The following is a 24741-nucleotide window of genomic DNA, read 5'->3' on the forward strand; positions in this document are numbered from 1 at the left end:
GAGTGTGTCAGCAGTTCCTGCAAGATGAAGGCATTGAAGCTATGGACTGGCCCGCCCGTTCCCCAGACCTGAATCCGATTGAGCACATCTGGGACATCATGTCTCGCTCCATCCACCAACGCCACGTTGCACCACAGACTGTCCAGGAGTTGGTGGATGCTTTTTTGTAGGGAGGTCATACAGGCACGTGGAGGCCACACACAATACTGAGCCTGTAAGTTGGATCAGCCTGTCGTGTGTTTTTCCACTTTAATTTTGTGTATGACTCCAAATCCAGGCCTCCATTGGTTAATAAATTTGATTTCCATTGATGATTTTTGTGTGATTTTGTTGTCAACACATTCAACTTTGTACAGAACAAAGTATTCAATGAGAATATTTCATTCATTCAGATCTAGGATGTGTTATTTGAGCGTTCCCTTTATTTTTTTGAGCAGTGTATTTAATTGCATTTACTCTGAGATGCTGTTTGTGCGAGTAAACACACAATCACTGCTGAGAAATGGTTTTAAAGAATATGTTTCAGTGCCTATGGCTTTTGCACAACTATACCTACCTTCTTTCCTCAGAATATTTTGGTGACTGGAGCTGTTGATTGCAGTCTGTGTGTGTGGGACTTGCGGAGTGTGCGCCAGCCTTTGGCTCAAATGTTGAGCCACACTTACGCTATTCGGAGAGTGAAGGTAAGCTCAAATAAGGTGTTTTTCATTCAGTTTACATAATTTATACGGTCAAAGTTTCCATTACTTGTTGGCTACTTTAATCTCATAGCTCTAAAACTAAAGAAGCAAGCATCAGATACAAAACATGCCTTGGATGATCGCTTGTATTTAAGAAATGTCAAAAAATTTCTGTTCTTTGGGTCCTGAAATAGTAACACAGTTCACTCAAAGCATTGAAAAAGTGTGCAACATAGCCAAAAAGGTCGTCATATTAATCCATCAAAAATTACTAGGCATTACTAAAATTTACTAGTCACTCATTGGATTACTTTATTCATCACTTTTGGGAAAAGTAATCTATGAACCACAGATTTTGCTTGAAAAGTGAGAAGATAGCCAGCCACAACATTTTAAAAACAGCTGCTTCATGATTTAATCTTATGAATAAGAAGACTTTGGGGATTTAACGTGGTTTATCATACCCGTTTTTCTTTTTAAAGAAACCCCAGACCTTGCTGTGTTTTTTTAGCATCCTCTACAGGTGCAGACTTGACAGGTCCAGAAAACTTCTTCAATCCAAAGTTTACTTAAAAGCCACAGCGTAACCAATTAAAATCACATGATTTACGTTTCCCCCTTTCACTTGTGATCAAAGCTTAGTTTGTTTTGCACAAAGAACTTCTTTAGTGTGCACCCTTAGCAAAAAGGGCTCTATATTGTACTAAACAGGTTGGCTTGTAACAGTAGTGGAACCCTTTTTGGTGCTGCATAGAGCACTTTTTCAAAAGAGGGTTCTAATGTAGAACCATTTACAACACATCCATCCATCAATATAAAAAGGCCTATCGTGATGCAAAGAACACTTGAATCATGCAAAGGTGTTCATGGTTTTATATAGAACTCTTTTCTTTACTTAAGAACCCTTAAAGAACCACCTTTTTCTAGAGTGTGTTAAGAAGTGAAAGAGTAAATGTGAAATATGAAGAGATCCAAAAGGGAAGAAAAGGGTGAGGGGGATGGTCATTTTACAAGAGAGGTGGTATTTGGGATAGCATTTCCTTGTACCCCCCCTTAACACTGTTCAGTCTTGATGAACATCATTCTAATCACTTGTTGAAGCTGCATCTTTTGTTACTGTAGTGGTATGATGTGCATGTTTCAGGCACATAGCAGCGCAGCCCACACACACAGCAACACCCAGCCATTACAGTGTCAGCTCTTCTTCAAGAAGTAGTGTTGATCAAAGCCTCGGGTTGAGTGAAGTTGGCGAGAACAATTTAGACTCGTGATATAAGCCTGGGTCTGTGTGGAGCGTGTGTTTTTTCTTTGTGTGGTGACAGCTATGGATTTCCTTTAGAAATCCGCTTAATTGAGTCCACACGGCCAACAATTAGCCAGATTATACTGAGCTCAGTCCGCTCTGTATCTGAGTGGACAGTAACTCAGCAGGAGGCTGACTGCCAGTCACATGCTATACATGACTTATGGCACAGGCATAAGGCACTTATGAAAAGTTGCTGCATAAATGGCTCCTCAAATGTGATCTGAGAGCCTTAAATGGGTCATTTTCTGAAGTGTCATTTGAGTCCACAACATTTGTTGCCTTTTATAAGATACAGAAATCTGATTGTGAGTTCAAAGTTTGTCATAACGTCATAATCCACAATGTATGGATGTTTGTTTTTTTTTTTCTTCTAATTTTTAAAAATGCCGGCATTTTTATATGTCCAAATAGCCCTCATTGACAATCTCAAATAAAAGTTGGATTAACATCATGCCTTTGCCATGCTCAAATATATATATATTTTTAATTACAAGTGGATACAGTTGGGTGCCAAAGTTGGGGCACCCCTGGTTAAATTACATTTTGATGTAATTTACAAGTGACAAGCGAAACCAAGTAACACATTCTGTGTAGTGAACACTCAAATAAGGCATGCTTCTGCAGTTTTTACGCAGAATTACTATTTATTTAAGCTTACTATATTTGCCACAAGAGCATTAGTGAGGTCAGGTACTGATGTCGGAAGATTAGTTCTGGATCCCCCCCAGGTCATCCTAAATGTATTAGATGAAGTTCTCCAGTGTACACAGTTCCACTGCTCCACCATCCAATGCTGAGGGGCTTTTTACCCCTTTAGCTGACACTTACCACTGAGCATTGTGAACTTAGGCTAATGTATGGCTGCTGCAGAATGTCCCATTCTGTTGTTCAGGAAAAAAAATGCTAAAATATGAAAAGCGTGTGCTGCTGCCAGCTGCTCTGTAAAGCCTGAAATAATCATTTTAAAGAGGTTTTCAGACCATGTCCTATGTCTTTACATAGTAATGTCACACGCACAGGCTCAAAATGGCCTGGCACGATGTTTAGGTCTCAAATGCACAATCGACATGAAGATAGGATGACAATAGTAGATAATTCACTTAATCGGAAGACACATACTCTACCATCTTTGATGGAGTTGTTTCCAAATATCAAATTCATCCGCTCATGGAAGGGGGCCAAAGCGTAACCAGCGTTTCAAAATGTTTATCTGTACTTTGCGTGTAAACACACATTTCCACCAGAGAGGTCTCCAAAACCCCAAACAGTGCAACCTGCACAGTGAAGCTTAATAAAAAGATAAATTGACTAATAACAAGGGTTCCCATGATACTTTTGGGCATACAGTGTACATATAAACTATAAAAGTAGTTTATTATTACATATAATTTACATACTATGGCTTATTACTCAGTAACTACTTCAATGCAACCTGGATGAACTATTCTTAGGTTTTAGAAGTGTATAATGAAACTTTGGGCCTGCTGGTGGGCCCAGGCCATTTAATATGGCTTATGGTCTAAGCCGCTTCTCCCTTTGGGGGTGCTGGAGCATATCCCAGCTATCATCGGGCGGAAGGCAGGATACACCCTGGACAGGTCACCAGTCCGTCACACGGCAGACAGATACACATTCACCCACACACTCACACCTAGGAGCAATTTGCCATGTCCGATTGGCCTGACTGCATGTCTTTGGACTGTGGGAGGAAACTGGAGTACCCGGAGGAAACCCACACAGACATGTGGGGGAGGGGATAGGCCTGTTGAAGAAGAGTTGAAGAAGAGTTGAAGAAACTTTTCTGATACCTGTGATAGCTATCTGATAACCATCCCTCAGGACATGGTCCATTTCCATCCCAGCAGTGCAAGCAACATCTTTTGATAACACTCATCAATATTGCATGGGTCAGTTGCATACATCAATTCTTCACTCAGGTATTTAATAAATAAGTTCATCCCAGAGCATTCTTTCATAAACAAAAACCTGCCAGTTTGCCTGAGTGTGATGTAACGTGTTTTTCTTTCCATGACCATCCAGAGTCATGACAATCCAGAACTTTGGACTTTTGTAATGAATTTGAATTTGAATTTAATTTTATATATATATATATATATATATATATATATATATATATATATATATATATATATATATATATATATATATATATATATGTATATATATATATATATATATATGTATTTATATATTTATTTATATATATATATATATATATATATATATATATATATATATATATATATATATATATATATATGTGTGTGTGTGTGTGTGTGTGTGTGTGTGTGTGTGTGTGTGTGTGTGTGTGTGTGTGTGGCACAGTGCCACCTCAAACCTGTACTATTATAGTGCACAGCTTTGTGAGGCAGCAGTCTAAATTGGAATCCCTGTTCTTGAAAGGTGTTAAAAATATTACTAAATTGATTACCAAACTGACCTCAGTACCTATGAATTGAAGAAGGCTTTTAGTGAGAGACTCGTAATAGATTCCTGATGTTCTCAGGGGGTTTCGTTTTGAAGTTATCAGCGTGTTATTTTAGCCTGCTAACAGGTATAGATTTCTGCAGTGCTTTTCAACATGTGCCTGGAGAAGCCCCTTGTCAGCACTTCTAGAAGAGCTTGGGTTAAAGGAGTAGTTCAGTCAAATTTCAAATTGAAATAGTTTTCCCTTTACTCTCTATGTAGCCCAAGACATGTTTTGTGTCTGAAGTTTGCTTCTGTAGTTTTGCACCGGAGCCGCAAACTAGTGTAGCTAACAAGTAATGGAAACATATATAGCTCCCGATTTAGCATAATTGCCTTACTCAATACATACTTGCCTCAGACCAGCTGAATTGTCAAATGTTTCTTAAATAGATTTGCTTATGTCATGTCTGACATTGCATGACACACTATTACAGTACTTGGGCATTTGTTCCATTTAACACAAATTGCAAAGTCTTAACAAATGAATATTATATAATTTTCTTCAGTATTTAGTCTACTTTTTGCCTTCATTTTAGTCTTCTCTTCTTTTCAGGAGACTTTTCAGAAATCTGCAGGGGGGTTTTTCCACACCTCCAAACTTCAGTCTTAGAATTTGTTTTTATTTTCTACCAGGTCTTGTACTCAATGACTGGCCTGAATGGAAATGAAATAAATGATGGGGGGACTCTGGCTTTTCCACAGCGCTGTATTAAAAAGCTTCTCTTTTGAAACTAGATGTTTTAACCATTGAATCTTAACATGCAATTGCTTTCTCATACTAAAACGTATGCATAGGGTGTGCAAGAACATTCAGTGTCCATGTTCATTTATATTCTGCAGGAAAAAAAAACAGCAGGATTGCAGTGCATGTGCTGTGATTCTTCCTGCCAGCTGTACTGTTAATTTTCTCCTTTGCTTTTTATAGTTCTCCCCGTTTTACAAGACAGTGCTAGCATCCTGCTCATACGACTTCACAGTCAGGTAAGATGAATAACATGCAGCAAAACCAATTTCCTATAGGTTGAAGGCAAGCCAGAAGCTTAGTTGATGGCCTTTTATAAACTCGGTTTATAACTTTTTTTAAGCTTTGCTTTTGTGCTGTAGTTCTCGCATCAGTTATTTTTCTGGTTTCTTGAATGTTTTTTTTTGTGGTTGTTCTTTCTGTTCGCTAAGGCGATTACAGAAAAATAATATATATCTCAAATCTCTTCACCACCCACACTGATCTTCAGAAGAATTGGAGCAAGACACAGAAATGCAAATGTCATTTTCATTTGAGAATGAGATACCATCCATCATGCATGCATACACTGTGAACTCCATCTTCTTAGACCTCCTCACATTTGTTCATAATATCCAGAGGTACTGAACCATGATCTTTGTAGAAGATGAAGATGGCTTTCCTGACATTTTCCTGGGTAGGTAATGGATAGGCATGTATGTGCTGGGAACAGAGTGTGGGTAAAACAGGGGGCTAAGCACTGTGAGGAAGGAGGAATTGGTGTTCATCCCTGTCAAATGGGCTGTAAAACACATTGAACTAATTTCAGGGTAGGTGAGTTTATGTACTTTGAGAGGACCACAGCTTTGTTAAAGGGTCTGGCTGTGTTTATAATGCTTAAGTAGCTAATCTTTGCATAAAAAGAACTGAAAAAAGAATCTGATGACCTTGCAACTTCAAAGCTCTACTGGTCTTCAGATTTTAGAAAGCTCAGTTTTGTATTTGAATGAGGACGGAACTTATTAATAGGCCTATCACAATTGTGAAATGTTTACTGACGTTTAATTGCGATATAAATACTATCAACGATTTCTGAGTCTATCTTTGATCATTGTATGCAACTATTATAAACAAATGGTTTTTAAAAGGTGTTATTAAACAAACATCAAATAAACAAATATTATTCATTGCCAGGGTGGCACGGTGGCATGGTGGGTAGCGCTGTCGCAAGTAGGACTTTGGTTCGATTCCCAAGCCGGGTGACCAGGGTCCTCTCTGTGTGGAGTTTGCATGTTCTCCCCGTGTCTGCGTGGGTTTCCTCCGGTACTCCGGTTTCCCCCCACAGTCCAAAGTCATGCAGTCAGGCTAATTGGACATGGTAAATTGCTCCTAGGTGTGAGTGTGTGAGTGAATGGGTCTGTCTGTCTGCCCTGCGATGGACTGGCGACCTGTCCAGGGTGTATCCTGCCTTCCGCCCGATAACCGCTGGGATAGGCTCCAGTGCCTCTGCGACCCAGAAGGAGAAGCGGCTTAGAAGGTGTGTGTGTGTGTGTGTGTGTGTGTGTGTGTGTGTGTGTGTGTTCACTGCCAAAGATGTGAAAGCGCTAGTCAGCTTAAATGACAAGTTACAGCTTTTGATATCTTTCAGTATGTGCGCTTTTTTTTATTCCATGTGTTTGCCAAAACCCAATTCACATTCCGTTTGTTGCACTATAAACAAATGATTGTGAAAGCTAATGCCTGTGGAATCAGCTCAAAATAATTGCAATAAAGCAATTATGTAATAACTGTGACAGGCCTACTTGTTAGATCTTTGTGTTTGGATAAAGGCTGATGAGTGTTTTTACTGAATTTACATTATATTACATTTTTCAATTCTTCTCATTTCTTACAATATCTTCTGGATTGTGTAGCATTCCATCTGAAAATGATCAATTAACAGCATTGTCACTCTAACTCACCCCAAAGGTTTTTGGATGGAGCTCCATCACGCCAAAGAATACAGCTGTACAGCCCAATGACTTTATTCGCCTATAGTTGATGCTTGGCATGGTGATTTTAGGCTCATGTACAGCTTCTCCAGAACCTCCCATTCTATTGGACGCTACCTGTTTCAGCAGTGGGTGACCTTAAAGAGGCTGAATTTAGTAATTAGAAGGGGTGACTGGACACTTTTGGACATGTAGTGTGTGCGTGTGTGTGTGTGTGTGTGTGTGTGTGTGTAAGAGCTGGTTGTTTGGATCAGGTCTGTTAAGGCAGAAGACAGAGATAGGGACTTGAGTCACATGTTGAATGACTTGACTTGCTGGATTAGCCATTGTGCTGTCTAGCAGCTCTACAAACTGCAGACTAACCGTGTTGTTTTGTCCACATTTATTTCATGTAGCACTTAATTTCTTTCTTTCAAGGGCTTCACTTTTGTGCAATGAAATACCTGCAGCTAATAATGTAATCAAACTAAAATTCTCTAGTAAAGACTTGAGACTTACACTTGCGTGAATACACTGGGCGTCACTGGAAGGAAATCACTTAAGGTTCCCTGAAGTTAGACATCTCACAGAATGTGTACATTTAGAATGCCTTTCGATACGAGGGATGCATTTTCTTGGTTCTCACAGTGCTTCCTGAGATGAACCACGTTTTATTTTCTCTTTTTCTTTCTTTCTTTCTTTCTTTCTTGTTTCTTAGTTCAAGCTAGAAATCCATTTATGTTGTGAAGGTTTAGCATTCTAGAAGTATTTTTGGAGAGGAATGTGAAGGTGGCAGTGGTTTGGGGCAGTGTGCTGTAGTACTTAAAGAGGCATGAGAAAAGTCTTTGGCGCTTGGGGTTTGTGTTACAGCCTGTCATGCTTAGGAGCTTGGCAAGATTTCATGCCCACATTCTTTACCCGTTTATGATTCATGTCTTTTACATATTTCTATGGATAAAACAGTGCAGATTGCGGCCAGTAGCATTTTAGAAATGCTTGTGAGTCAGTGGAATAGAAGTACATTGTTGATGTTAAAGTGCTGAAGGCTTACATTCACTGCCGGGGCCACAATAGCACAGGCTGCAATAAGCATATCTATTGTACTCTGTGCTGAATTCCTTCTTTATATTCACAGAAGATTTGGTTATTGAAATGAATCTGAAAAGCTTACAGTAGGTAGCACACAAAGCTGACCTTTCAAGGTAGAACCGATTTGGAATTTCAGGGCCAATGATGATAACTGATTATTAACCCCTTGTTGTGGCCTATACGGATATCAACAACTTTATCTTATGCTTTAAGTGTTCATAGTAAAATCCTATAATTCTTTTAGCTGTATTTATCACTGGAATAATCTGTTTACAAATGACTAATTATCCACTTGAATTGAAAGTTTTTTTCCTTGCTGTACCTCAGCTGAACATTTCTTGCAAATTGCAATTCTTTTATCCTCTGCTAAAACTGGGAAAATGTCCATACTGCTGACATTGTCATCTGTAATTCCAATATGGGACCAATAAAAGTAATTAAATTTTCCCATTTATCAGCAAAAAATATATTGACCAATGACATATTTTGCTCCCCTCAACAAAAATAACTTGTGGAACAGTGCCTGAAATTCTAAATTAATATTGAAGGGGGAAAAAACACTGTTTCCATCTCAATCATTTAATCGCACAGGCGCTTTGAAAATCAGAGTCAGAAAAGTGCTTTTCATGCTCTAGGAAAACTTGCACAGTCAGAATAGTTCACTAAAGTGAAGGGGAGAGATGATGGGAACCAGATGTCCCTCAGAGAAAGTTATTGCATGCAATGGCTATCAATGTTGCCACCAAGGTTATCAAGATATTTTTAAAATCCATTCATGGTATTGAGGAACATACACAAGGTGCTATTAGGCAAATTTGTGCTGCAGAGATGATTTAGATTATTTCCCGTAGTCACATTTGAATCTTTTTAATGTGAAATATTTAAGGGTTTTGTACCTCAGTTTCGTTGTGCAAGTGTACGAGTACAATGTGCAATGAGAGTTCATTCATTCGTTTATTCGTTCATTCGTTTCTGCTTAAGAGTGTTTCTTACAACAAAGAATAATAATTATTTGGCTTTTATGTCTCTGTGAGGCCTGAGAAGCCCCCCACTACCCTCTCTCGCTTTCTTGCTCTCTCTTGCTCTCTCACTGTTAAGAACTTCTGCTGATTTTCTTTGAGCTTTTGTCTAAGTTAAGCCTTTGCGTGTGAGGTTATGTGTGTTTGTGTGAATATGATGACCTGTTGGGATTGTTATTTATTTTTATCCATCCATATGACTCATTTTCATATTCCATGTAATCAGAAAAATATTTTTCTTAAATTTTTTGTAATCTATTTTACTTTGAAATTCAATGATCTTCCCTTCTTAGGTTTTGGTGTATGTTGCATCACAGAAATAATGAATGGGTGTTTTTCATACATTTCAACTGTTTTCATACATTTTACTGTGGTAAATTACCCAACAGTCCCCACTCTAATGACTATAGTTGTGTTGTAGATGTCAGGACCCCTGGTTCTGTCTGTGTTTTTTTTTTTATATATATATATATATATATATATATATATATATATATATATATATATATATATATATATATCTCTCTCTCTCTCACACTCACACTCACACTCACACTCACACACACACACACGGTTTTGATTTTAGAATTTTAAATATTGTCAATTCCTTATCAGTCTTTAAGGTTTCTTTGTTACTTTTTCCATGTTGAGTCCATCCACAATATATGTAGTACAAAAATGCACTACCATTTAAAAGTGTGAAATTATTTGTTGCCAGGTTAATAATTGCTGTTATTTTATTCAATAATTATACAGTGTTGATTGAAGTACTATTAGCAAGACAGTAGAAGGTATCACAAGATGTTTTATTCAGTGTTTCAAGGCATTTAAAAGACCAAGAAGTTCATCTACTGATAGATCTACTCTAATGATCTATTTATAGTGATTTCTTCGTACATTAACTGCTTCCAGAAGTCAGCACTTTTCAAGTACAGGGCATTCTCAATGTTAATTCTATTAGAACATCTGTGTCAATAGTGTACAGCTTTCTGCTCCGTTCACTCTGGACTCTTGATGCTTTTAATACATTTTTTTTTTTTTTTTTTCCAGTTTCCTTCAACTTTGTTTAAACCTGTGAACTTAATGCACAAAGAACAATGAAAAATACCATTTTAGTGTTCTTCCTCTGTGTGCTTTTTCCAGCTGTAAGCTATATAGATGTCTGCACCAACGTTAAATCAAAACACAAACCTGACTTGTACCCGTCACTTTGAGACCTGACTTCTCATTCATGGGCACGATCATCTACTCCTCAAACTCAAGAGTTATTCTGAACTACAACATAATTAGAGAGAGACTGAGAGAGAGAGGGAGAGAGACATAAAGTGAAAAAGACAAAATGCTTACACTAAATTTATGTAAGCCCTTTTTTTTCGTCATGTAAGAACCTATCTGCTACAAAAAAACCCCAAAAAAACAAAAAACAATTCATTACAAAACAAACACAAACCTGAGGCATTTCTGCAGTTTTATCTGCTGTTCTAAATAACTACGCCTCATCTTAAAGTCTGCAGTAAAACTGTATGCCAGGTGTATAGATTCTTAATGCCAAGAGATAATGAAGTTCTTGTCCAATCCGGTTTAGGAAGCAATGCTTTGTTATAGTTTCCTCATAAGGTAGAGTCCATATGTGCATTAGAGCTGAAGTGCCTGCAATTTGCCTCAGTTTAATTTTTAATAATTAATGTTTCAAAGGCAACATGTTCAATATTTAACACTTAAGGTGGATGAGTGTTCACAGTGTGGCCCATTTATATCTGAAACTTAAAACAGGTGTTTGTTCATTGTATCTATTGTTATTCTAGATTACAGTATTATTGCACCTGTTCTTCTGATGAACGTGCAGGTGGCAGAACAGATGTGTACAGGAATAAAATTACAGCCTGAAGTAACAGTTCCACATTGTGTAGGGAACTGTGTTGATGATGGTCTATATTATACTTGATGATCAAATGTTGAATTGAAAAGCAACATAGGATCTCAATTAAGCAGCTCTGGACAACGTGAGCTTTTATTGTTAGATATTTACTACAGATTGAGTGTTTTCATGTGAATTGTATGCTTTTCTTTAACAATTTCATGACAATTTCATAATTGTAATGATTAAATTAATTTCTTATTGTAATAAATCTGGTCATTTTCTCACCTAAGGGTATTTTTTGACTTGGTTTAATACCTATTATGAAAATAGGGTCACTATAAATTAAATTATTAGTAATATTACTTTCCATGTATATAAATTATATTTACATATATACGAACAGCCCACTCTTTAAAAAATAATAAAAACAATAGCAAAATACCTGAATATAAATCAATGTGTACATGTTTCTCGCTGCAAGAGAATCCTCCCTGTTTTATCTATTTATAATATTAATGTGGTTTTATGTACAAAAAAAGTAAAAATAAATAAAAACACATTCATGTCCATCCTCTCTTTATCCCCTACATGTAAACAGACTGCTTTTATTACTGTGCCTTTAAGACTGTTATGTATAAAATGGTTTCTGTTCTGATTGAGAGTCTTGTCTTGAGCCTCATTTAAACAGCAGTCCGGGCTGCTGAAGCACTCCTTATAACGTCAGAGTGAGTGGGCAGGGCTAAACTGCTATATGCTTGATAAGTGGATATATGTATGCGCGCGCGTGTGTGTGTGTGTGTGTGTGTGTGTGTGTGTGTGTGTGTGTGTGTGTGTGTGTGTGTGTGTGTGTGTGTGTGTGGTGGTTTTTTTTTTTTTTTTGGTTTTTTTTCTTCTCAAGTTTGATATCAAGTAAATCATCATAACAGCCTTACCTACTCAAACTTCTAGTCTGAGTTGAACTTTAGTCTGGATCAGAAAGGGTTGCTCTTGAAGGATTCTGAGTACTGTTTTATCAGTGTGCTGCCTTTCGCCTTGAGTGAATTGGTCATATCTCCCTCCCTTAACTGGCCTTGCCTCAGGGCCACTCTGAAAGTTTTTCACTGTGGGCCTGACCCCAGACTTAAAGCTTTCGAGGACAAACTGTCTGAAAGCAATACATTGTAATTATTTAACGTACTTTGTTCATTGTACTCTTTGGTGATGTTTTGTGAAGACTGCAGCATCAGAGGAAATGCCTCCTTTTTTAAATGTACTTTGATTGAAGCAGGGGTGGCAGCACATCTCCAAAACGTATCATTTCCAAAGGAAGCTAAAGGACAAAATGCAACTATGCCACTGACTAACTGAACCTACCTTTAATGTCATGCTACTAACATGTCTCTCTGTAAACCTGATCATGAACCGTGTCAGAGTTTTGATGCTGCCCTTCACTGGGTTCAACTTCAGATATCAAACTTTGCTAGCTAACATTTCTGAATTACATCAGGCTGTTTTTTTCAGACCCAGTTCATTTTCTGAAGTCCACATGTTCAAAATTTTGGATATTGTATATTTTTTTTTATCTGGTTTGGTTGGTTTCACACTGCAGCAGCTAAAGTGGACTAAATTGTGAGTTTACTGGTCAGAAATTTTCCAGGGATATAAGTACTTTGTTACCATCACATTTACTGCATGAAAACTGAAAAATATCAAATAAAGCACAATTTTTATGTGTATCACCATGAAATAATAATATTAACAATAATGCAATATTTGCCCTATTGTTTAGTGTAGACCTGGATATAGGGGAAGTGTTCACATCTGCCAAAACGAACCGTACTAAAGGGAACTTTGATAGGCCAGCATCAAACTCAATAGGTGTGAAGGAACCCTTAGTTTAGCAGTGTAGCAGTGAGAAACATTCAAACTTACGTTTAGTAAATTCACATAGCATAAACTGTGGCCAAGTGCCTTTGCTCTTGTATCACTAGGGCTGCACAATATGACAATGTTTATTGTTATCTTGATAAATTGTCACAATACAATACAATGTGTTTAAGATAGCATGTATGTTGTGTATATTATGTGTACTTCCACAACACTGACCTACTTCATATCTTTTATGAAGAGAGCAAAGTTAGTCTAGTTTACTTTTAATTAATCAACACAGTATGCCAAACATTGAACAAAAATCATTGTATTCACCATTTTTGATAGTATAAAATGTTGCCGTACTGGTTATTTTTTCTCTGTTTCAACCGATCAGATATCTAAGTATTGTAAGTATTATTAAATATTGTGTAAATATTGTGACATCATCCTGCTGTCCCATATGGTTCTAATGTCCCTGGATTTTAAGTTTTGCTTTACAGGCTCTCATAGAGATATGAATGTTCAGGTCATCAATGCACTTTCATTGGGTCTTTTCCATACACATTAAAGACAAAGAGAAGACGATTTCCCTAATGCTTTATAATTAAAAGTGGACAATAAGGCCTTTTCATTGGAGAATCCCATCTACAGAGTAATTCAGTCTCAGACTGGCCTTAATCTTTGCCCGGAAAACTAGCTCATGACTCTCTGGACTGAGGCCAGACATGTTGTTGGAGACTCATTTATTGCAGCGACAGCCCTTTTAAAGTAACATAATTTGGACACAGTGCAGTGGTCATTGCCATAGGGACAGTGCAGCAGGTGAGTCTGTGTGGCCCTGACTGGATCCAGTAATACTGCTCAGCGTTAAGACTAGCAGTTTTATAATCATTGGCAATGCAGTAGCTAGGACGCCCTGGTCAAATAACACATTTTGTTGATTTTGTAAGTGAAAAGTTAACACTACAGTACCACTGCATGGAACAAACATGATGTGATTTATGAAAATGTAATGCACTATTATTGTTTTTATTATTATTATTATTATTATTATTATTATTACATTTTTTAAGTTTTAGTCAGTCTTTTGTAAACCCCACTTTGGATGAAATTTTTGCCTCCAAATATTTTTTTTATAGCCAGTTTTTTATTGTGTATTTAGAATGTTTTCCACTTTTTGAGAAAGAGAAATATTAATAGGTCCTCTTGCTAGCACGGTAAGTCTGGGGACGGTGAAGGCCATTCCAAAACCTTAATCTTTTGTTTCTTGAAATAGTTCAATGCTTATTTTGATTCAGGCTTTGGATCATTGTCCAGCTTTTCTTCTTCAGTTTCTTTACTGACTCCAGAATTTGGTGATATTTGTAGAGTCCTTTGTTCCCCCTGTCACCACAACATTTCCTGTGCTGCTGACTACCACACAACCCCAAAGCATAAAAGATCCACCCTCATACTCATGCTTCTTTTGTTGAAATACTCTTGGTAGTTGTATTTGAAAGAGTTGTTTTTTCTTCATCAGTCCACAGCACTTAAAAATGCCTCGCATAATTGCTTATGTAAGTATTTTGTTGCATACATCAGACTTTTGTGATGATATCACTGTTAAGGCTACTTTCTGATGACCTTTCCATGTAGATAATGCAGTGATGATGGAGCTTTGCTTTGCATACTTGACCACTCTACACTCAGTTTTATCAGAGCTTTTTCTAGGGAAAAAAGTCATTCACTTAGTAATTCAATATAATGATGCATTGTAGAGAAACTTACTGTCTCTTTTTTCTTAATAGTGGTGGAAGACAAATTTGATGCCCAAGCTTTTGCATTTGACTAGATAAAGACTTATTTTAATGAGGCTGCCTTTGTCAATTTTGATGTCATGTGTAACAACTGTATAAAGGCTATTTAAATAGCTTTGGTCAAAAATAATGCAGGACATTATTTTACCAAATCACAGTGAAAATATGTGATTCTTTAATCCTGGAAATAAACAACAGGAAATAAAAAGAAAAGTGAAATGAGAAGAATGATTGAACATTGTGTACGTTCTAAGTCACTATTCAAATTTAATCAAATTTATGACACTTAAACTTAAATTAGCCTATATACAGTTGTGTGCACGAGGTAGGGTGCCCTGGTCACAAAGTGAAAATGAGTTAACGCATCCCCTACAGAGAACACACTTCTGCCCATTTTAATGCACAATTTCCTTTCAATTATCCTTTCAGGAAATTGTGCCTTGTAGGATGGTTTCAGATTCAACCTAGGGCTCATCCTGATTCTCCAAATTCTCTCACACAATAACTATTTCACGCTTTTATTTCAGTCTTTGGCAGCAAGCACTGAATTTCTCCAAGGCTGAATGAGAGTGCAGAATGTAAGCAGTTAATGGCATTGCAGAGCAGTAGCTCTCACAGGAGCGTGGCATTTCTGTGCTCCTCAAAGCCATGAAACTTTGAGGGATTTGACAGGTGTAGGTTTCAGCTGTCAGGTTTCTTTTGTTAGTTGGTTTCTGTAAGAGTGGCCTCCCCCGCAGATGTTCTCAGTGCATTAGCCAGTTAGTTCTCAAGAAAGGGCAGTTTGCCAACTGACTCTGGTGTTTGGCTTGTGGAAATGCCTCTTAAAATGTTAGATAACTAGCATGTTCTCCATAGTCTCAGTGAAGAAGAGCTTGTGAAGGCATCATATCTCAAAAGGGAAAAAAACAGGAGCAAGAAAAAACTAATGGCATCTGCAAAAGTTTGAGCACCCCAAGCTAAACTACACTGCTCAAAAAAATAAAGGGAACATTCAAATAACACATCCTAGATCTGAATTAATGAAATATTCTCATTGAATACTTTGTTCTGTACAAAGTTGAATGTGCTGACAACAAAATCACACAAAAATCATCAATGGAAATCAAATTTATTAACCAATGGAGGCCTGGGTTTGGAGTCACACACAAAATTAAAGTGGAACAACACACGACAGGCTGATCCAACTTTGATGTAATGTCCTTAAAACAAGTCAAAATGAGGCTCAGTATTGTGTGTGGCCTCCACGTGCCTGTATGACTTCCCTATAATGCCTGGGCATGCTCCTGATGAGGTGGCGGATGGTCTACCTGAGGGATCTCCTCCCAGACCTGGACTAAAGCATCCGCCAACTCCTGGACAGTCTGTGGTGCAATGTGGCGTTGGTGGATGGAGCGAGACATGATGTCCCAGATGTGCTCAATCGGATTCAGGTCTGGGGAACGGGCGGGCCCGTAGCTTCAATGCCTTCATCTTGCAGGAACTGCTGACACACTCCAGCCACATGAGGTCTAGCATTGTCCTGCATTAGGAGGAACCCAGTGCCAACCGCACCAGCATATGGTCTCACAAGGGGTCTGAGGATCTCATCTTGGTACCTAATGGCAGTCAGGCTACCTCTGGAGAGCACATGGAGGGCTGTGCGGCACGCCAAAGAAATGCCACCCCACACCATTACTGACCCACTGCCAAACCGGTCATGCTGAAGGATGTTGCAGGCAGCAGATCGCTCTCCACGGCGTCTCCAGACTCTGTCACGTCTGTCACATGTGCTCAGTGTGAACCTGCTTTCATCTGTGAAGAGCACAGGGCGCCAGTGGCGAATTTGCCAATCCTGGTGTTCTCTGGCAAATGCCAAGCGTCCCGCACAGTGTTGGGCTGTGAGCACAACCCCCATCTGTGGACGTCGGGCCCTCATACCATCCTCATGGAGTTGGTTTCTAACCGTTTGTGCAGACACAAAGGCGGAGGTAGTGGTCCTGCTGCTGGGTTGTTGCCCTCCTACGGCCTCCTCCACGTCTCCTGTTTCCTGGTAGCACCTCCAGCCTAACATAGAATGTGGCCTGTGCGGTTTGGTCACATTTTATATTTTGTTTTATTTTTTTTGTTACAGTAAATGAATAAAAGCAAATAAATAGAAATTGTTAACTAAAATTTACAGAGAAAATTCCAGAATGTGCAATTTAAAATCTGATACATATCCGATATGAGAATGAGTCCTTTCTCTGAACAGTTGGATCAAAATTTTATGTAACTTCTACATCAACCCAATTCAGTATTTGTCATGTTTCTACACCCACAGGAATTCAGTTTAACACGCTAATGGGCACTATAACCTAACTATTAGAATTATCAGAATGATCATTTTACTGTTGACTTTTGCCAGTTTATATGTATTTGTTATAATTTAGAGACTGTATTGTAACTTAGTGACTGTGTTCCAACTCAAAAACTGTCTTATAATTTAGCAACTGTGTTCTAACTTGACTGTGATGAATTTTAGCATCTGTGTTGTAACCTAGCGTCTGTGTTCTAGCCTAGTGTCTGTGTTCTAGCCTAGTGTCTGTGTTCTGACCTAGCGTCTGTGTTCTAGCCTAGCGTCTGTGTTCTGGCCTAGCGTCTGTGTTCTAGCCTAGTGTCTGTGTTCTGACCTAGCATCTGTGTTCTAGCCTAGCGTCTGTGTTCTGACCTAGCGTCTGTGTTCTGGCCTAGCGTCTGTGTTCTAGCCTAGCGTCTGTGTTCTGGCCTAGCGTCTGTGTTCTGACCTAGTGTCTGTGTTCTGACCTAGCGTCTGTGTTCTGGCCCAGCGTCTGTGTTCTGACCTAGCGTCTGTGTTCTAGCCTAGCGTCTGTGTTCTGGCCCAGCGTCTGTGTTCTGGCCTAGCGTCTGTGTTCTGGCCTAGCGTCTGTGTTCTGGCCTAGCGTCTGTGTTGTAGCCTAGCGTCTGTGTTGTAGCCTAGCGTCTGTGTTCTGACTTAGCAGCTTCATTATAATTTAGAGACTGTATTGTAACTTAGTAACTGTGTTCTGACTTGACTGTGGTGAACTTTAGCACCTGTGTTTTGACCTAGCACCTGTGTTCTAATCTAGCGTCTGTGTCCTGTCCCAACATAGTAGCTGTCTTCTGACTTAGCAGGAGTCTAACTGTATTTTGAAGGGTCTGTTACATCATCATGTTTTGCTTCCATATATTTTTATTTATATTATGAACTAATAAAAATGTAAAAATAATAAAAGTAATACATTTTAAGTAGTATTCAGTTTTTAAATTAGATTTATAAGCATCTCATGACTGCATACATATGGACCTCTGCTCTAGATGAATAATGAGTATAGAAAATAAATACATCTTGTAAAGCATAATCACAACAAGAGTCTGTTTATCCTTCATCATGTAGCCTTGCAGCATTTTCAGTTTTGTAATGTCATTGCTGTGGGCAAATCACATGATCATAAGGCAGAGTGGAACTTTAATCACAAGATTGAGTTTAGTTTTACTCCAGCACTGTGGCTTTGCACTCAAATCTTCACCACTTTCTAATCTGAAATATTTGGGTGGTGGTAGCTGTTCTTATTCTTTATTCTTTCAAGTTTCTGCCTAATACAGTCACTGAGATGAAAACAGAGTCTTTACTCTGGTTTGATGTGATATTGTAGAAAAACTTATCAACTCAGATGAATTTTTTTACAGTGGTGGTGAAGGGAACCATGGTTAACAATGTCTACAACACAAATATAGTCATTTTATTTACTATCCAGTAAGATCAGTTAATCTACACGTCTTCTGTGATTTGATATATAAAGTTGATAATAGTAGGACAGTGTTAAATACAAAAAACAAGGGACTATTTTGCCCTGTAATGCCCTGCAGAATGTCGTTAGAGCAAAACTCACTGTAACTCATTGTATACTTAAAGTTTGCTCACTGTTGTACCTCTTTGCATTGGCTGTGTAGTAATTAATAGAAGTGATTTTTACCCATGTATGCATGAATGTGAAAATGCTTTGTCCCTCTACTGTGGAATAGAACAGGTTTGTTTGACAGAGCTGTCTTTTTTTTAACAGGCTGATGTACACAAGAGCGTGAGAGGCACCTGCTGTCTCACACACTGTACTGTTTACTTACCCAGGTCTGCGTGGGCCTCTTTGAAAACCATGAGGTTTCCATGTTTACCTGAGATAAAGCATCCTATTTCGATCACAATATAATTGCCCATGCTACCAGTTGCTATGTAGAGGGCCTAATAGAAGCTAGCCTGTTTATATAGGCTTGGTTGCAAAGGGTAAATTATGTGTATTGAAAAGTTAATTAAGTAAGGATATTTGTTGTTCTGTGCTGTCCACAGGAGACAGGAAGGCATTCTGATTTTTTTTTTCAGTCCTGTGACGTGTGTTCATTCTGAAAGACCTAAATTAATGTCAACATTTTAAACAGAACTGATCAGTAATGAGGCAGAAGCAGCATTCTGCATGATTTAGGAGTCATTGAGTGGTTCAACTGTAGAGCAATATAAAGATTCAGATTATTTCACAGTGGGACTGATAGGAACCAGACGTGTTCATCAGAAATTGTTTATGATTAAGTGGAAATTCACCCAAATTGTATGGTAATTTTATGGTTATTTTAAGAGAAACTTGGAGAAACAGGCTCATACAGGCAGAACCAGGGGCCAAAACCACCAGGTAGCCTACACCTGTCTGCTGAGTTTTAATATGTAACATTAGTGAAGTAGTAGTGAAGAAGTTTTCTTTGGGGAATATTTTGCCTATATGTTCCTCTCTGCTATGAATGCATCTTCAAAAAACCTATTTGAGCAGCATATTCATAAGCATGTCATACAGTAGCTTCCTGTAAAGTAACATTTGACATCTGGTTCCCTTCACCATTGTTGTGAACAGTTCTGACTTAGTAAGTTTAGCAAGAATGACACATTTCACATCAAAGCACTCTGATTAACTGTTTACATCTTAATGATTTAAATTTTTTCAGAAAAATTTGAAACCTCTGTGGAATTGAAGGCTGTACGATATGGACAAAATAATGTATTGCAGTTATACTGCCACATCTTTGACACATTAACATCATTTTTTTAAAAGAATTTCTTAATATTTGTGTCCTATTTTTAGCTTTAATGATCGTGTGCGTTCAAGGTGGATACCACTGGTTTGTGCAAAAGCCTCTGATGAGCACATTAAATCCACCGCAGAATCCTTTGAGCATTGATTTAAATAGGAAAAAATAAGGCAAAAAAATTGCCCTTTTTATGCAAAGGCCTTAAGTGTCATAAATTTGATTAAATTTGAATAGTGACTCATTATATTGAATAGTGCATCATTATATTGAATTACTAAATAAATGACTTTTTTCCTAGAAAAAGCTCTGATAAAACTGAGTGTAGAGTGGTCAAGTATGCAAAGCAAAGCTCCATCATCACTGCATTATCTACACGGAAAGGTCATCAGAAAGTAGCCTGTTGTTTATTTCCAGGATTAAAGAATCACATATTTTCAGTGTGATTTGGTAAAATAATGTCCTGCATTATTTTTGACCAAAGCTATTTATGTGAATCCCTTGAACCCAAAGAACATAAGGACCTAATGACCAAGGAACAATATATTGCACAGCCCTAAATTAAATGGGTTCCACCACAAAATATAATTACGTGACTGAGTCAGGTTTTGGCACAAAATCTATTCATTGAATAATGGCTCTTTTGCTTTTTTGCCTAATGAAAAGAGATTTTTAAATGCAGTCTCTTTTATTGCCCTCCTTTTCTCAGGTCTTAACCTGCATCTCGCTATATTGCCGCTGCGTCTATAATTCATAGCAGAAGCTTTTTTAAGGCAACTGTTCTCGGAGGTGCTGCTCTCTTAGAGCCCTCATAAGTAATATGCTTTGATCCTGCTCTATGGGTGATACTGATATTAACGGTAGGCTTATGTTTTCTTCTGTCTGGGGAGCGTTTCGAGGAGGGTGATTTAATTGCATTTGCTGTGTATGGATGAAGCTGGGCCTGGAGAGCCAGAGGCTGTGTCAGGGCTTTAAGCTGCTGCCCTGTCAGAGAGAAGGAAAAACGGCTGCTCAATTAGCCTGATTGCCTTGTGCTGCTCTGCGTCCGCAGGTTCTGGGATTACTCCAGGAGTCCGATGCTGTTGGACACATTGGAGCACCACTCAGAGTTTGTGTGTGGCCTGGATTTCAACCTGCATGTCCCCAACCAGGTAAACTCATTGCTGCTCTACAGCACAAGTGCGGGGCCTAAAATAAGAACAAATATCATTTGATATGGACAGAAATGATACACTAATAGACTTCATTAGTTTTAGTTCAGTAGTATTTACTGACTGAATTCTCATATATTACTGTTATTTTTCAGTTGTCAGTTATCTTAAATAAATGGCATAAAAGGAATATACAAATTAATAAAAAAGTCCTGTGGTACTGGACTTGGAGCTTCCTAGTATTCTGTTATTACTATTACTGTTATTACTATTCACATAAACCTCAGTCTGCACCATGGAGGAAGGTGCTGGTACCCACTACACTAGCAATTAATTGGTGTAGACAGGGGTTTGATTCCCCACCTAGGTAAGCTCACCATGTTATACCAATAAGATGCAATAAAAACTGGCATTAAAGCCATTAGAATCCTCAGAAGTTATCAGTTCTTTGCGTATAAAGATGCTCAATACAGTAAAAAAAAAAATAAGCTGCTTATACATGTTGGTGTCTTGTGGTATGATTCTTGCTGATGCCATCAAATCAGCTAGTCCTTAATGTTAGCAGACTTTATCAGCCAAGAACAGCCAGCCAGGCTCAAAATGAAACACAACTCAACAGTTACAGTCATATGCAAAAGTCACCTCCAGTCAAACAACATATTTTGTCAACACATGCTCTACATGAAACAAATTTAAATATGGCATTCTCTGCAAATGTTACTGCACATTTTTTGCTGAGTTTGGCATATTGTACAAAAAATAACACATATACCATAGAAAAAACATGCAATAAAAATGTGCTATAACATTTGCACAGGCCAAATTTTGTTTTGTTTCCCCCCAATGTGTTAAATTCAGCAAATAAACAGTAATTGTGTATTAAAATGTGGTGCTCTCTGTAGAGCATGTGTACTTATTTTTTACTTTGATCATCAGTATATAATAACCAGGGGCACCCAAACATTTGCATACACCTGAACTAACCAGGTTTCGTTACTGTGTATGAGCAAGGGAATCACCAAAATGTGCATCCAGGGCCCAAATTTGGCACCCCTGGGTTATGTTAGTCAACATCTGTTGGTTGAATACATCCATGTTTGTCTCATTTCAGCTCAACAGTCCATGCTTAAGCACACCCTTTATATACTTAGGGTTTTTTTTCTTGACCAAAGTCTGTTTTATTATTGAAAGCAAACAGCCATTCATTTTTGAGGCTTGTCTCAGTGTTTCCATCACACCATTTGAATCTCTCTACCAAGTAATAATGGGGTCTAATCAGAGATTATATGAGTGACCTTCTGATTGGTGTTCCTGGAAAAAGCTGGTCATACACACACACACACACACACACACACACACACACACACACACACACACACACACACACACAGGTCTCATGATGTGTCTGGAGTAGGTTGGCAACAGGCAGAATCTCAAATAGCCATGGGCACTTTGCAGAGGGAGTAGTGTGGCCTGCCTCACTGACCTGGTTCTAGTGGGATGCAAAAGTTTTGGCAATTTATGCTGGTACACTCATATTGGTTTCGCACAACAATATTGATGTTCAGGTTACGCAGTGTTGTTCGACAAAAATAAAACACAACTACAACAAGTCCACCCTTCATTTATTTCTAGTCAAAACAGCCATTAAGTACAAGCTAAGGAAATATCCCTAAGCCTTTTAAGGAAATATGTCTGAGGAGATTAGATGTAAGACAATGCGCTTGCACAAGAAAGGAGAAAGTCAAAGGAAAATATGTGATAAAGCAGGAGTTTCCAAAACTTGAGTTCAAAAAATGATACAGGGAAAATAGGACTCATGGACTGTAGTGCAAGACCAGAAAACCACCAAAAATGTAACCATCAAATAAACTGTACTAAAAGCTTAAATCCTCTGCTGCATCACTCACTGCAGAGTTCCAGACTCCCTCTTAAAGCAACATCAGCACAAGAACTGTGCGTCAGAAGCTTCATGAAATGGGTTTCCGTGATCTAGAAGTTACACACAAGCCTAAGATCTTATGTACAGTGCCAAGAGTCAGTAGAGGTGTTAAAAATGCTGCCACTGGACTCTGGAGGAGTGGTTACACATTCTCTGGAGTGATGAGTCATGCTTCACTGTCAATCTGATGGATGAATAGGTTTGCCAAGATAACACTAGATACTCAGGATGTATTGGAACATCGATTGCAAGTAACGTCCAACATCAGTGTCTGACCTCAAAAATGCTCTTTTGACTGAATAGGCACAAATTTCCGCAGATATACTTCAAAATCTTGTGAAAAACCTTCCCAGAAGAGTACCGGCTGTTGTAGCCACAAAGGTGGGAAAACTTTTGTTTTGGAAACTGATGTCCAGCATGCTTATTTCATGTGCATTTGTACAAACCTAATTCCAAAAAACCTGGGACAGTAGTAAATTGCAAATAAAAACAGAAAGCAGTAATTTATAAATCTACTTTGACCTGTATTTAAAGAAAAACAACACAGATGCAAGGTAGTTATAGTTTTACCTTACCACCTTCATTTTCTTCGTAAAGATATGCTTATTCTGAAATTGATACCTGCAGCACAGTCTGAAAAAGTTGGGGCAGGCACAATTTAAGACTATAAACACTGTGAAATTTTTAAAAAACACTTTAAACAGGTGATGCAATTATGGTTGGAAAAGGAGCATCCAGGAAATATCTAGTCATTTATTATTAAGGATGGGTTGAGGCTACTTTGCCTAAAATGCATTGCCAATGAACACTGTCCGTTGGTGCATCCACAAATGCAAGTTTAGACTGTACTATACACAGTAGAAGTCATATGTCAGCAGTGTCAGAAACACTGCTGACTTCTCTGGGCTTGAGCTCGTCTGAAATGGACTGACACACAATGGAAATGTATACTGTGCTCTGACAAAACTTCCAGGTTTTTTCTTTTAGAAATGGACATCATGTTCTCCAGACTAAAGAAGAAAAGCTCCATCCAAATTGTTACTTGCATAAAGTTTGAAAGCCAGGGTCTGTCATGGTATAGGGGTGTATTAGTGGGTAACATCTGTTGAAAGCGCTACTAACTCTGAACACATTTTGGAGCAACACATGCCTTTTAGACACTGTCTTTTCTAGGCACCCCATGCTTATTTCAACATGACTACGCAAAGCCACATTCTGCAAGTGTTGCAGCAGCATGACTGTTTAATCAGAGAGTGCTAGACTGGCCTTGTAGTCCAAACCTGACTCCTATTGAAAATGCATGTCTTATCATGCTCAAAATACAACACCAAAGGTTTTTGTGCCTTCACCCCCCAAATGATAATTAAATGCTATTAAAAACAAAGGTCATGAAACATTTTGGTAAACATGCTTTGAGTTCATATGGTCATACTTTTTTTTAAATACTGTTTCCAGGTTAATCCAGGTCAAATAAAAAAAAAATACTAATAACTGCTTTCTGTTTTTATCAGCATTTCACATACTGTGCTATTTTTGTAATTGGGTTTGTCGTACCATACCCAGTTTTTCAACTGTAGTGATTGCATTTCAATTCGGTATGAATTCCTCTCCATACATTGCCTCAAATGTTTGTGTGATCACCAAAAATTGTGCTATTGTTAGCTTTGCCTACAGTTGGAGAACTAATCAGTAACTGGTTGGTAAAATGATGAAATCTTAGCCTGCTGGTAGGCGTACCATCATGGATACACAATGCGTAAATGGATGTGTGCACCCCCATATATTTCTAATGCTTTCA

General features: G+C 38.2%; 1 protein-coding gene across 2 annotated transcripts in view; it reads left to right on the forward strand.

The window, feature by feature from the left end:
* pex7 (peroxisomal biogenesis factor 7) overlaps positions 1–24741 on the forward strand; it is a 57857-nt gene that overhangs the window by 18181 nt on the left and 14935 nt on the right. The window contains exons 7-9 of one of the 2 annotated variants that reach the window (XM_017695739.2): positions 570–683; positions 5402–5457; positions 20902–21001. In XM_017695739.2, the coding sequence (XP_017551228.1) occupies positions 570–683; positions 5402–5457; positions 20902–21001 (270 nt within the window). The remainder of the gene's footprint in view (positions 1–569; positions 684–5401; positions 5458–20901; positions 21002–24741) is intronic. The other variant, XM_017695741.2, reaches the window with a different exon arrangement.

Source organism: Pygocentrus nattereri, chromosome 4, assembly GCF_015220715.1.
Source record: "Pygocentrus nattereri isolate fPygNat1 chromosome 4, fPygNat1.pri, whole genome shotgun sequence".
NCBI classification, from domain to species: Eukaryota; Metazoa; Chordata; class Actinopteri; order Characiformes; family Serrasalmidae; genus Pygocentrus; species Pygocentrus nattereri.